We start from the raw sequence: 15,703 nt of genomic DNA, 5'->3' as shown, positions 1-15,703 counted from the left end.
GCGTTTACCTGTGTGACGTTACCAAACAGTTTCCATTTTCTGGTATATAAGGAGTAATGTGCAAATCCACGTCGGCCAGCTACGGCCACACACTGACCAGACCAGTCTATAGCTGCGAACTACACACACGCACAAAGATTAAATGACTCATCTCATTAGAAACTGAGTTTTTAGTTGACATTTATTGAAATGCTCATTAACATATGCCCGCCCACATTTACATAATCACATATTCATTGTACAGCAACATCACCAGCACTGCTGATTGACAAAGTGAACTACACAAGTATACAGAGGTTAACAAATCAAAAAAGAGGTCATTTACATGTACAAGTTTTAAAGGTACAGCAGCATCAGTGTGTTTGTGTTTGAGAGTCAGAGAGGATGGAGAAATAGTTACCAGAAACTAAACTGCAAGACAAGAAAGCTGTACTAACATACACAGACTTAAAGAAATTGTTCACACAAAAATTTGCTAAATATTGACAAACTCATCTACATCTTGGATGGCAGTGAATGGGTGAGGTCATAATGAGAGTCCAAACAGCTGATAAAAACATCTCAATAATCCACGAGTAATCAGCATGACTCTAGTGCAAAAAGTAATGTCTTGTGAAGGGAAAAGCTGAAACAAATCCATAATTAAGACATTTTTAACTCAAATCCGAGTCTATAATAACGCTTCCTCCAGTGTAAAAGTGCATCTCCTGTCGTCTCGCACATCAAAATCCAGCCACATATTTGTTTAGAGCCGTTTTGGCTTGTAAACAGTGCTTGATCTGCAGATTTCTCTCCTGATTCAGACCAGACCACTTTTTCACTGGAGGAAGCGTTATTATGGATTATGGACTCGTATTTTAGATAATGATGGATTTGTTTTAGCTTTTGTCTTCTGAAGATGTTAACTGATGGACTGGAGTGTGTGGATTATTGTGATGTTTTTAATAAGCTGTTTGGACTCTCTTTCTGATGGCACCCATTCACTGCAGAGCATCCATTGCTGAGACACTGATGCAGTGACACATTTCTACAAACCTGATGAAGAAACAAACTCATCCTAATCTTGTATGACCTGAGGGTGAGCACATTTTCAGCTAATGTTAGCTAAACTGAACTAATCCTTTAAGAGTTGGTTCTTACCCTGATGGGCCAGTTTGTCTCTAGATATGTGCTGTGAATCTGCAGAGAGAGGAGAAACACATGTCAGACTCTACAGCGAGTCTGATTTTCTACAGTGAATGAGCTCAATGCGTGCGATCATGTACCTGAACCACCTGCCAGTGCTTGTGGCCCAGTAAAGTGCTGAGACCCTGAGAGAGAGGGGTGGACGTTGACGGCTGGCACACCGGACTGCCGCTGTCCCGAGACGGGCTCTTATCCGACACACCGTGAGCCTGAGTCGGGTCTCCACAGGTCAGATACAGACGATCCTCTCCGTGGAGCAACACCTGCTCCTGATTACTCTGATCACACAGACAAAACCTTCTCACTCACTGATATCTGACACACATCTGATCATGTTGCATGTGCGTAAACAGCAAAAACACTCATGTGGGCGTTTCTCTCACTGTGCACGGGTTGACGGTCAGTGCGCTCTTAATGAACTGAAACTGCAGAATGCCGGCCTGCTGGAGTTTCTCGTCTCCTTCCGCTCCGTTGGGAACAGGAGTCGCATCTGTGCAGCTGATCACCCACAGATGATATCCCTCCACACCCCAGCTCTGAAACACAATCACACACAGGCATTAACAGACACGGTTCTCAAAACTGACTTACATGGTATATGTGACCCTGCAGCACAAAAGCAGTCATAAGCAGCACAGGTATATTTGTAGCAATAGCCAACAATACATTGTATGGGTCAAAATTATCCTTTTTTTTTGTGCCAAAAATCATTAGGATATTAAGTAAAGATCATGTTCCATGAAGATATTTTGTAAATTTCCTACCGTAAATATATCAAAACTTGGGTTAGGGTTAGGGTAATATGCATTGCTAAGAACTTAAATTTAAATGCTGATAATTAAAAAAAATACGATGATATATTGGCCTTGTCAACATATTGGTTGACCACTACCATGTTATTATCATTAACTAAAACCTTAAAGAAAAAATCCATTCATTACTTGAAACAAAATAAGCATTTACTGATTATTAAATATTTCCAAGTTCCAAGGCAACATTTATCATTTTTATTTAGTTTAAGTTGAATACTAAAATAACAATAACTAAATACACTAAAACTTAATAAAAACTATATAGATGGCATTAACTAAGACAATTATAAAATCCAATTCAAAATATTAACAAAAACTAAAATATATAAATGATCCTAAAATAAGATTGATACAGTACAAAAAACATGCAGAATCAAGAAAAAAGTGCTGATTTTGAATCTTCTATATGTGATGCATTCTAGGAAAACCCACCACATGGTGAAATTTGACCTATTATAGGATAAAACCATATAAAAGCAGGGTTCAAGCCATTTCCAAAATGGTTTATTTCGTCCATAGCTTGAACGTAACAAAAGTTATGGTTATCTGAAGTTGGCTGATCACCATGATTTTCAGGAACAGAGTTTTGAGAAAAACTGGTTTAAAGAGAAGCAATGAAAATAAAAGCACAACAGTCAAGTATCACAAGTAAAAGTCACTTTACTGTGGTAAAAGACTTATTTTAGTCACTGTACATGTTGTAAAAGATACAAAATAACCCCAAGGAATACACAACACTTGCAAACATTTGAACATTAAGTATATATCGGTTCATAAAACATCACAGATTACAGCATGCATCTCCAATTCTTCTCCTGTTCTACAGCTCTGGATTTATAATACATAACCATACACAGTTCAGAACTGTTTTGAACTAAATGAAAGTAATGCATAGCGTTAATATGAAAATGGTGCTGGTGAACTGTCTTTGTAGTGTTAAGGGAAAGCACCTCTGCAGCTCGTGTATAAACTGTTATTTTTCTGCACTAAACAAGTGAATTTTGCATGGAGATTGAAAAAAAAAAAAATTGACATTCAACCTATTTTTTGAATTTCCGACATCCGACAGGTTTTCCTAGATCGTGTCACATGAGATTGTGAATAAAAGACCATGTTTGCACACTCACCATAGAGCTGATCTTCAGAGGCTCTTTCTTAGTGCCATCCGAGCGATAGCTGCATCAGGAAAACAAAGAAAAACCAAGCAGAAACGTCAACATTGAAAACTCATCATTAGTGCTGCCGCTGCTGGAGTGAACTTTCTATTTAATGGTATTGCTGAGGCAGTAAAGCAGTGGCGCGAGTGTGTTTGTGCAACTCACGCGAAGTCTTCCCCGAGCGTGCAGATGAGATGAGCTCCAAACACACTCCACAGAGACAGACCGCCACAGTCCCACGTCACCATCGCAACACTGCAGTCCGGAGACCATCGGATCATCTTCACAGCACCTGTCTTATTCCAGATATCTGCCACGAGAGCAGAGAGAACAACACAGAGACTGAATCATGGGAAATATTCTGGGATTCTGCTTTCTTTGTGTTGCTTTTCCCCAATATCTTTATTACCAATGAACACAGACAAAATATACAAATGACTGTTCAAATGCTAATTGAACCCAACAACAAAAATACATTCAAAGAATAAAAAAACTGCTCCAATATTATACACACAAACACACATATATATAAAATGTAATACAAAATTATTAATTTAACAATGTCCTTGATACGTTTCGGAGCCTTGATCGTGTAAGGATCCTTGCTGTCTATGCAGGGTCAGAGAGCTCTCGGATTTCATCAACGATATCTTAATTTGTGTTCTGAAGATGAACGAAAGTCTCACGAGTTTGGAACAATATGAGGCGGAGTAATTAATGACAGAATTTTCAGTTTTAGGTGAACTAACCCTTTAAAATGTAGCTTTGTTGTTGACCTAAAACTTAACTAAAAGCAAAAATAAAATTTAAAGAAAAATAAATGAAACAAAAATGTTGTTGTGTGTAAATTAAATTGAAAATAAATAAAACTAAAACTGAAGATAAAATTGAAACAAATGAAACAAAAATTTATAAAAATTTCTTAAAAATATTGAAGCATATTACAATACATTACAAAAAAATGCAAATCCAAAATATTAATAAATACTATAACACTATAATAAATAATACTAAAATAACACTGCACTGAATATTCATATTGGATATTTTCATGGCTAGTAAAATATGAAAAGAAAAATAAAACCTTTCAAAATTAAAAAATAAATAAATGAATCACCACTATTAAACAAAAGCTAAAACTAAATCAGACAACATTTAATAAAAAAAATCAAGAACTTCTGAAAGACTTAAAATAATCTGGAATTTAGTTAAAAATCCTAAAAAAAAGGCAGGAAAAGTGTTTCAACCTTAGACATCATATCTAAGGACCATTCAAACTGTCTAATAGATGATACAGAGAAAAATAAGACATTTGTTATCTATATAACAGCACTAGCTGGAATCTAATTGGCTGCTTTGTTACGGTGTTTTATATCAGTTCATCAGGTTAAAAGCTAAAAGCAGCTAGTCACTGATTTGACTCATCAGATGTGTCAGATGTTCATGTTCCAACAGAAACCATCAGGGGGCATCAGAGGACCAGAACACAACACTCAATCAGAGAGGATTGTGGATCTGAGGTCAAACATACTAACAGCAAATAAAAGGATCATCCTGTGTGCGCCAAAGGCTGCGTGGCTTCTGTGGATTGTGGGTTGGACTGATGCCACTTCCTGTGGCTTGACTGCTGTTTAAAGTGTAAACATCATGAGTGCTGAGTGTGTCTCTCACCTGGGTAGTGTTTCGGGGTTAACTCCAGTTTATGAGAGAGCTGCATCGATCCTGTAGAGCTGTCAATCATGTACACCAACACTGACCCGCTGCAACACACACACACACACACACACACAATAAACAGGGTTCACACACTTTGGACTGGATAAAAAGTTTGAGAATAACTACACAAAAATACTACTGTTCAAAAGTTTGGGGTTCATTTTTTTTTTTGGTAAAGAAAGTACTACCTTTATTCATCAAGGACGCATTAAATTGATCAAAAGTGACAGTACAGACATTTATAATATTCCAAAACATTTTGATTTCAAATAAATGCTGTTTTTTTTTAACTTTCTAATCATCTGTGAATCCTGAAAAATAAAATGTATCGTGGTTTCCACAAAAATATTGGGCAGCACAACTGTTTTCAACATTGATCATAATCAGAAATGTTTGTTGAGCAGTAAATCAGCATATTAGAATGATTTCTGAAGATCATGTGACACTGAAGACTGGAGTAATGATGCTGAAAATACAGCTTTGATCACAGAAGTAAATTAAATTTGAACAGATATTCACATAGAAAACAGCTGTTGTAAATTGTAATAATATTTCACATTTTTTACGTTTTTTTGATCAAACACACAAAGCTTTGTAGACCAGAAGAGACTTCCTTCAAAAACATTTAAAAAAATCTCAATTATCCAAATTTGAATGCTAGTGTATTTCCAATCATTTTGAATGTTGCATTACTTTTCATGACTTTTCACAGCTTTAAAGGGTTAGTTCACCCATAAATGAAAATTAGCCCATGTTTTACTCACCCTCAAAGCATCCTAGGTGTATAACTTTCTTCTTTGAGAAGAATCCAATTGGAGTTATATTAAAAACATAATATAAATTCCTTGCTCTTCTAAGCATTAGAATGGGAGTAGGCGGGTGTTTTTGTTCAACAGTAGTAAAATAAAGCGAGCATGCATAATAAATCGCGCCTCACGCGGCTCCGGGGGAGAATAAAGGACTCCTGTAGCGAATCCATGCGTTTTTGTAAGAAAAATATCCATATTTAAAATTTTATAAATACTTTTTTCTTACTTCTGCTGACTGTCATGGGTGCAATGAGGCCTTTATTCACCCCCCGGAGCCGTGTGAGGCATGATTTATTATGGATGCTCGTACTTGCTTTAACTACTTTTGGACTGCTGAACAAAAACACCCACCTACGCCCATTATAAAGCTTGAAAGAGCAAGAAAAATGTTTTATATAACTCCGATTGGATTCTTCTGAAAGAAGAAAGTCATATACACCTAGGATGCTTTGACAGTGAGTGAAACATGGGCTAATTTTCATTTTTGGGTGAACTAACCCTTTAAAATCCTGATATTTCCAGATTTCCTAAATAAAACGCTGTAAAATCCTCAAAAAGCAAACAACAGCCACAGAAATATACAAAGATACACACGACTGACATAAACACAACACTTTGAAATGATAACTGCACTTCACAAACTACACACAAACGACACACATCACACCTGATACACACACACACCTTGCGCATCCGAATGCCATGAGTCTGTATTTGTTGTTGACGGCGACACACGTGCCATCAGAGACATCTGCGGCCCAAACACCCTGCAGCTGCTGCACAGAAACACACACAAACGCAATATTACCACATCAACACAAACATTACACAAACTACCCACGTGTCGCGTTCTCAGCGCTGCCACAAGAGGCGCTACGGCAGACATGAGCGTGAACTCTTCTTCTGCGGTCAGATCAGCTACAGCATCTTGCTGAATAGTTCAAGTTGCCTGACATATACAGCAGCAGCTACCAGAATAATAATAATTATTTAATAATAAACTCTCTCTTACATCTGTGGCGAGTCTGTTTGCGGTTGGCGTGATGAATCCGATTCGCCCGTCATCAAACACGACTGCAAATCCGTCCAGCGTAGCGCAGTACTCCATATCCCGAATGTGAACACCGTCCAGATCTAAACACGGCCCTCCTAACGCAAACACACAGACACGTCACGCAAGTCAAACACACGTGTGTTAATCAGTCAGGAGCGTCTGGAGTAGGGATGGGCGATATGGGCTTAAAAATATATCAGGGAATCTTATGCATCCACTAAGAGACAAAAAAAAATCCTGTTGTTTCTTTAGAGAGAGGTATTATGAGAACAGTGTTGTGAGTGTATTACTGAGTACACATGTAATGTAATGAGTGTTTAACTCATACTGCATCACTGAAGACGCTCCAGGAAATCCCTAATATAGCTAGAGAAATTATAACTGATGAAACCTGAAGACGATAAATATACAACTGCGACAATATATGGTTTATCTGTGTTCTTCAAGCAATCTTGGGTATTTTTATGAGGATAATGTATATTTCTAATGCAATGCTAATTGACATAGCCTTTATCACTGTATATAATACTACAAAATAGTAGGATTTCTGCCTCATTCTGTGATATGAAACCACATCTGATCACAAAAAGTTATTATTTCAAACACTCGACTGATGTTATGAAGTTAATTTGGAGAAAATGCATGTCAATAAATGATGTGTGAGACCCTGGACCACAAAACCAGTCATAAGGGTTCATTTTTGGAAATTGATGTATGGTTTGTTAGGATCGGACAATATTTGGCTGAGATACAACTATTTGAAAATCTGGAATCTGAGGGTGCAAAAAAATCTAAATATTGAGAAAATCACCTTTAAAAGTTGTCCAAATGAAGTTCTTAGCAATGCATATTACTAATCAAAAAGTTTTGATATATTTATGCAAGGAAATTTACAAAATATCTTCATGGAACATGATCTTTACTTAATAACCTAATGATTTTTGGCATTAAAAAAAAAAATTTGATAATTTTGACCCATACAATGATTTTTTTGGCTATTGCTACAAATATACCTGTGCTGCTTATGACTGCTTTTGTGCTCCAGGGTCACATATTTGTAAACGGGCTCATAAACATGCAAAACTGTATTGCACACGTGCTACTGTAGTACATTTATTCATCGCACAAACATAAATTTTTTGTAGCACTGTACAGCCCAAACCAAACCAGCTCCAGGTATAAGTTTACAGGTATATCGCAAATGATAAGATATCGCCCACCCCTAGTCTGGAGAGTGATTGAGAAGTGTGTCTGACCTCTGGAGGACTGCAGGTCGAGGGAGAACGGGATGGTGCACAGGTTCACTGCTCTCCGGCCGTTACTCACACTGTCCCAGTGCAGCATGTGCAGATAACCGTCTGCTGTCGCCACTAACAGATCCTCCTGCAGCGTCTGCAGACTGACACACACACACACACAAATCAGTCACTAGATCACCAACACACATCACATTTACAAAAATATATATTCCACATTACAGTGCATTAATGTGAACTCTAAAATAAGACCAATTAGGAATGATGAGGTGAAAGCAACACAAATGAAACCTCTCATATCTGAGCTGCTTCTTCGTCTCAATTCCAGCTCTGCTCACTCCAGGATTCTTATTGTGAACTAAAACTAAAACTACTAAATTATTTTGTTTCCTGAAAGAAGATAAAATCTAAATATTAAAAACTAAATGAAAATTAGAAATGTTGTACTGGAAATAAACTGAAATGTGTTTAGGATTAGCATTAAAATTACTGAAATTCAATACTGAAACTACAATAAAAACTAAAACTGAACTAAAAAAATAAATCAATAAAATGTAAACCCTTAATATTATTAATATTAAATAATATAAATTCTAAAAAAAAGTAATAAAAAAAAAAATCTAAAAAGATAAATGCTAATTCAAAATATTAATAAATACTAATAGCATATACACAAAATGCTGAAATAAAAATGTTATTTTCGGCATGTTGCCAAAGGCGTAATTTGTCATGTTCTTTTTTTTAGTTTAACTTGTATAAAAATGTATAAATGTATAAATGTGTATGTATTAAAAAAATAACACTGGACACACACATATGCATACAGATGGTTTATAATATATTACACAGATATATAGACGTGTATTTTTTCCCCAGATTGATTCAGCAGCTTGTGCTCTATTTCTCTGGGACTAATCAAAAAGTTAATGAGTGTCACTGATCATGTGACACTTTGTACAGACGGTCAAATGTTCTTCCAATGAAGCTCAAGATGCTCTTTGGCTCATTCAGAGAGTGAGTGTGTGTGTGTGTGTGTGTGTTTGTGTGTTTGTTTGTGTACCAGCTGATTGGAGCCTCCAGGTCGACGGGTTTCTTCATCTCTAGGGTCAGAGCAGGAGCACACTGTTCCTCCTTATAACCAGGAGTCACCTTAACACGAGCGCTGCCCCTATAACACACACACACACACACACACACACACAGAGAGAGAGAGAGAGAGAGAGAAGAACAACATAATCCGTTTAGTCTGAGAGCTCATAATGCTTCATTACACACATTATAAACACACTCAGAATCATTCCCTGCTCACTCTTATTGATGGATGATTACAGGAAACCTGCAAACAACAAGAGCACATCGACACACAGAGACACAGACAGACTGTGTCAGACACGTCCTGACATGACCAACACCGACCTGAACGCTGAGACCTGAGGAACTGCAGCTCTCAGCAGTACGTGTGTGTGTGTGTGTGTGTGTGTGTGTGAGAGAATGAGTGTGAGTGAGTGTGAGTGCATGTCTTTGCAGGAAAGTCGACAAATGCATGTTCTACTAGAGAAACATCACATGAGCTCATTGTTCTGGAAAAGAAAAAACATTTCCAGAGTCTGATTCTGTCGTTCAAACATTAGGATGCATCATGATTTTGTTTCGGCAGCCATGCCTAAAACCAAAACAAAACATGATGGCCACTGTTCTTCTCCTGATCACCACACGTCAAATCAGTGTTTCTCAAGAGGAACATCAACAGGAGAAAGAACAATGACAGCACGACTGAGGAACAGTAACAGGAAGAGGAAGTGATGCTGGGGCGTGTGGATCTGCTGAAGCTAAAAGAGGAAAGGTCAAGAATCACTCACTTGGGATAGACAGGCTCGTACAGGTACTTCTCATCCGAGCCTCCGATGATGTCGAACAGCAGGACGTAACCGTTCGCAGCCTGGAGAGAGAGAGAGAAAGAGTTATTTTTAGTTTAATTGTATTTATTTACTAATAACTAATTACCTGAAAAGTGACAGACAGCAGGGAAATATAATGCTAAATGTAAATAATCAAACTCATGAAGCGAATAGTTTGTAAGGAGAGCATAATAAACAGATAACAGAGGTGAAACACATCCTATGACATTTGTTGTAGATTGTGTGTCCAAACAAACCCGACAGAATTCGGCACAAATTCACCAACTGAAATTAAACCGATGAAACATGAACAGGTGGCTCATCAACAAAACCACACAAGTCAGCTGAAAACAGGAGCCGGGTGGAAGGGTAAAGCACACGCGTGTTATTATCATGTGTTTCAGTGCCGAGTCCTGAAGCAGAAGCGGCTCTCCATCAGACTGTCGCTCCACACGGTAAATGTCATGAATTGTACTCAGAGAAATGCCAAAAATGACAGAACGCTCAAAACACTTCAGACGAACAGAATGGAAAAGCCGTCACCATGACGACCGCATGCAAAAAAGGAGGGGAAAACTGCGAAACACTCATTAAGAACACTGTTTCTGTCGTTCTTTCAGATCTCAAAGACGACGCCTACAGATCCAGATGGAAATCAAGAACATTTACAATCCCCCAGTCAATACAAGACGCTGCTCTGATGTACTGTATATAGATCATCAAGAACGCATTAAACTGATCAAAAGTGCCAGTAAAGACATTTATAAATGTCACAATTTTTCAAATAAATGCTGAACTTTCTATTCATCTGTGAATCCTGAAAAATAAAACGCATCATGGTATATTGTGCAGCACAACTGTTTTTAACATTGATAATAATCAGAAATGTTTGTTGAGCAGCAAATCAGCATATTAGCATGATTTCTGAAGATCATGTGACACTGAAGACTGGAGCAATGATGCTGAAAATTCAGCGCTGCATCACAGAAATAAATTACAGTTTAACATTCACATAGAAATCAGCTAGTTTAGATTATAAATGTTTCATAATTTTACTGCATTTTTGATCAAATAAACGCAGCCTTGGTGAGCAGAAAAGACCACGTAGACTTGTTTTCTAGAGACAACTTAAGAAAAGCTGGTGTCCTTTTCTCTTTTCCCGTATTTTTCTAAATGTGCTGATGGTCTGAATGTCGCAGACACGCGCTGCTCAGAGGACTCAAAATACTTCAGACACACGTGGAAAGACTGAGAGGTTCAAAACAAGTGGAAAAGGCTGCAAGCGAGAGCTTCAGGCAGCACAGATGATGGAAACACTGGAAGGAGACGCAGTGAAGAATGTGGAAGCACAGAAAGAGAGAGAGAGAGACAGATGAACTTCCTGTAGAGTTCAGCGCTCGGGACGGATTGTTTTCTACAGCTGGAGCGAGACGCAGCCAAAACTCCCAGAACTCCCCTCAAACGCAGCGATGCGTCTGAAGAAAGTGCTGAGCTCAACGCTCTTCTCTTCCTCCTGAACGCCGCTTCAAGTGGAGAAGAGGAAGTGATGCGTTCCTTAAAACACCATTATGTGGCAGATAAGTCAATCTCAGTTTCTGCTTCTGCACTGTGTCGAGACTAGGGCTGGGTATCGATTCAGATGTCCCGACTCTCGATTCGATTCTCCATTTTTTGATTACATTCAGTGAATATAGTTTTAATAAAAAAGCTATTGATATTTCTAAAAAAAAACAGTAAACATCAGTTTACAAATGGTGAATTAATAAAAAAAAATGAAGAACCACAGGCCTGTATTTTAAACCTATTCTTTTTTAAACAATAATAGGGCCTTATAAAATGTTCTTCCTAATTTTTCTGGTAATCAGATGAAGGCATAAAACATAATCAAATGAAAATTAAACCCTTTTATTTTTGGCAAACAAAGTGCTGCACAACAGAGGTTTACTGTTAAAATATAAAGGAAAACAAATGGGATCATTCCTTTAAAAATAAAGATTTATTAATATTTATTAGTAGTAGTAGCATTGAGTCTTAAGACTGCTCTTAACGTTAAACTAAACTTTTATTTTGACAGGTTGCCGTGAGGAATTTGCAGCTGCTGTGTATCATGTGATATGATGGTAGTTTTCTCAAATATTAAACCGTAAAATGCTAATGAAGTGACTCTCAGAGCAGCAGCATGTTAATATCATCATATAGCGAGACGGGAGATGATGAAAACACCGCAAGCGTCATTCGCAATTTAGTATGCGTGTAGTAAACAAAACAGTGTGTCGCACCATCCGCCATTCAATCATTCATTCATTAATTGCGGAAATCATGGCGCCTTGTGCGTGATATCAAATGCTTCCACGGATTTATAGTATTACTATAGCATTTCACCTGAGCATTAAGAATCACGCGTATGGCTTTGTTCTTGGTTCTCATCAACAATATCTCCGCCATGATGAGCACTGAATGAATGAATGACAGGCTTTCTGTTTTAACATCGCGCATCGGTAAATAAGGCTGACATCTAGTGGAGAAGACTAATGATAAGAATCACATTAATCAGATCTTGTTTTAAATGTGCTGAAATAAATACCGGAAAAGATCGATTCACGGCTTTTGAGAATCAAATCGACGTCATAAAAAAAAAAAAAAAAAACACGATTAATCGAAAAATCTATTTTTTTTGCCCAGCCCTAGTCTGATGGATTTTAGTGAATCACTTCGTTTAGATGGTTCACTTCATTAAATAACGAAAGAAATGATTTGTATAAATGCAAAAACAAACATACAATGTGAGACTCTGTCTAGGTTTTGAACAAATCGCTCGATTAAAGTGGTTCTTAATGGACTGAATCATTTAGAGAACGCATTTTCTCAATGAATTGTTTCAAATGAGTCGCAACCTTTTCGAAAAAAAAAAAAAAACTCAAAAGGAAATTTAAAAAAAAAGTAACAAGCAGTGTTGTTACAGTTAAACAAAAAACATTTTTGTTAACTGAAAGTTGAAATAAAACAAATTACAAATTGTAGATCTGAACCTTAATGAAAAACTATAAAAATTTTAAAAGTTGCCTTTGCAACCAACTGAAATGAGTTGAAAATTAATTGAAATAAAACATTAAATTAAAATGAATTAAAACCATTTAGAAATATTTCTAAAAAAATAATAAAAATTACAAAAGCACATACAATTACTAAAATATGAGCTAAAATGAAAACTTCAAAAATGAAAAGCTTAATCAAAATATTAATAAAAATTGCACTTGTATATAAACAATACTAATATAACATTACTCACAAATGCTTTGCAATATAATCAATCAGTGAACTGAGTCACTAACTCTAATTATTTCAAATTAGTTGGAAAGAGTTATATTGAATACAACTCACAAACAGTGTTATTATTAACTAAGTAATTTTGCCTCGGCAGCAGATATAAGTTCAAGCTGAAGTAATAAAATTACTAATTGAAATGAAACTGAAATAAACTAAAAATAATAAATTAAAACTATTTAGAATAAAAAAAAATAGAAAAATATAATAATAATAAAAGCTATTTCAAAATATTAATAAAAACAATAATAGCATATAAATAACAGTAAGGTCTAGATGCTCCATGAGTGCAATATGTTTGATTATTGATTATTGCTTGTTCCCCAAACATCGATCCTCGGTCACACATCACTGATTACTGCTGTGATCTTCCTCACCACCGGGTCTGATCAGGTCTCACACACACACGTTTGTTTTTGTGAAAAGTGGGGACATCCCATAGGCGTATTGCCCTATACCAATCCTACACCTAAACCTACCCCTTACAGGAAACTTTCTGCTATTTCAGATTTGCAATACACTCCATTCTGTGTGATTTATAAGCGTTTTGAAAAGTGGGGAGGTAATGTCCTGAAAAGTCACCTTCTCCTTGTAATACCTGTCATTCCCTTGTCATTATACTAATATATGTCCTCATTTGTCACATACACACACACACACACCAAATCAACGATCAATGCAGTCAGTCGTCATGGATTCTGATGATGCATCTCTGAGTGACAGCTTTCATCAAACAGACTGATGAGAGTGATCTCATCAAGACTCAGTCTACTTGACTTTCTTAACGAGTCACGTAACGGTGAGTGACATCAGATCTCACAGAGATCAGCACCAGACTCCACTCCTCCAGGTCTGAACCTGTGAGCGGCTGCAGACTGCTCAACTAAACGCACCCGTCAGCAGCCAAACACAGACATACAGACTGAAGAGTGCAAAATGCACTAAATATATGTGGAATATGTGCTAAATATAAGTCAGAAACAGCACAGCTTAAGAAAATATATTTTAAAATGTATTTTTATTTTGTTACAAATCTCTAAATATATTAGAGCATGAGTGGGGAAAAAAACTTCCAATCATAAAACACATTTTGGGTGCATGTAAAATGTATTTTTAAAAATACATTTGGAAAATATAAATATTTACATTAAATATATTTTTAAAATGGGCCACAATTTATATAGTAATTATTTGGGCCAAAAAATAAATAAATAATAATAATAATAATAATAATAATAATAATAATAATTCAATCTTAAAACACAATTTGTACTATATAAACATTTACATTATGCATATTTAAAAATAAATGGGCCATACATAATTCAATAAATAAATAATTTACATAGTTTTCTTTCAGAAATGTCATACCCCCCCAAAAAAACCAAGAAACGCACTGAACTAAACAAGGAATTTGCGTAGAAAGACTAAAATAAAAAAATACAAGCTCACAAGGGTTTGAGCAGATCTACACCATCTCAAACACACGCAATCATTCTAGTCTCACAAGACAGATGTTTATTTCAACAAACTAACTAGACAGACTTTAATATTTAGCGCTGTGAGAGCAGACGAACATCTGTCATCATCTGAATCATTCATGCAGACGTCTGATAACATGAAGCAGCCACAAACTCTCACAAAGCCTCTCGGAATGCCACTCCTTCCTGTTATTGCTGGTTGCTTAACGATGGAGGAATCGCACGGAAGTCGCTGTTCAAACAGCAGCATTCCAGAACACAGCTGAAGAAAACGCTCCCGTAACGCAAAACATGGCGAGAGACGCCGGCTGACGTTTTGCATCGCATCCATTTACACTGCTCTTTTGATGACAATTCAAATCCTGTTCAGAGAAACATTTGCATACCTGAGTGAAAGTGCTTTACATATCAGTTCATATCAAACAAACAATATCAATTGAGCAATGTGTGGAGTACAGATTCTGGACCTTAAATACCTTAAAGTCGGCATGAATTCAAAATTGAAAACTCTTATTTTTTAAATGGAATACTGTAGTGTTTATTATAAATAAATTATCTGTGCGCTTTAATATTTTGTTAAAATTCATGTGTCTTTGTAATCTTTAATCAAATATGTTAACCTCCCCTCCCCCTCAAAATGACTCACCTTCTCTTCTGGTCACGAGCGATGGCGCAAGGGCGGAGCTAGTGACGTAAGGGGTAAACGACAGGGGGAAAGCTGAAGCTCATGCTTCACTTTATAGAAATAAATGCATTGATCAGTGCTGACATGAGCAATGGGGGAGTACACTACCCTTAAAAATGGAAAGGATATTATCCTTATTTATCAAACAAAAAACTAGAAAAGATCATCTAAAATAAAAGTGTAGAATAAAATAAAATACTATTGTGGAGGGGGAAAAGCTTGCATCATTGTAAGAGGGTTCAGATTACCCCTCTGTGAACAGGCTTTAACTGTCTAACACTACAGTCTGCGGTGTTTCCACACAACACTGTCATTAACTGCGTCTC

At 36.6% G+C, this 15,703-nt stretch overlaps 1 protein-coding gene across 2 annotated transcripts in view; it reads right to left on the bottom strand.

Annotated features, from left to right (window-relative positions):
• ric1 (RIC1 homolog, RAB6A GEF complex partner 1) overlaps nucleotides 1-15,703 on the bottom strand; it is a 49,583-nt gene that overhangs the window by 12,663 nt on the left and 21,217 nt on the right. Inside the window, exons 3-14 of one of the 2 annotated variants that reach the window (XM_058758312.1) lie at nucleotides 9,849-9,928; nucleotides 9,050-9,157; nucleotides 7,990-8,132; nucleotides 6,692-6,825; nucleotides 6,364-6,455; nucleotides 4,826-4,914; nucleotides 3,320-3,464; nucleotides 3,125-3,173; nucleotides 1,569-1,721; nucleotides 1,266-1,463; nucleotides 1,141-1,179; nucleotides 9-119 (exon numbers count right to left, since the gene is read on the bottom strand). In XM_058758312.1, coding sequence (XP_058614295.1) covers nucleotides 9-119; nucleotides 1,141-1,179; nucleotides 1,266-1,463; nucleotides 1,569-1,721; nucleotides 3,125-3,173; nucleotides 3,320-3,464; nucleotides 4,826-4,914; nucleotides 6,364-6,455; nucleotides 6,692-6,825; nucleotides 7,990-8,132; nucleotides 9,050-9,157; nucleotides 9,849-9,928 — 1,341 coding nt within the window. Of the gene's footprint in view, nucleotides 1-8; nucleotides 120-1,140; nucleotides 1,180-1,265; nucleotides 1,464-1,568; nucleotides 1,722-3,124; nucleotides 3,174-3,319; nucleotides 3,465-4,825; nucleotides 4,915-6,363; nucleotides 6,456-6,691; nucleotides 6,829-7,989; nucleotides 8,133-9,049; nucleotides 9,158-9,848; nucleotides 9,929-15,703 lie in introns of both variants that reach the window. The other variant, XM_058758311.1, reaches the window with a different exon arrangement.

Source organism: Onychostoma macrolepis, chromosome 21 (assembly GCF_012432095.1).
Source record: "Onychostoma macrolepis isolate SWU-2019 chromosome 21, ASM1243209v1, whole genome shotgun sequence".
Lineage (NCBI taxonomy): Eukaryota > Metazoa > Chordata > Actinopteri > Cypriniformes > Cyprinidae > Onychostoma > Onychostoma macrolepis.
This window is presented reverse-complemented; position numbering and strand designations above follow the sequence as displayed.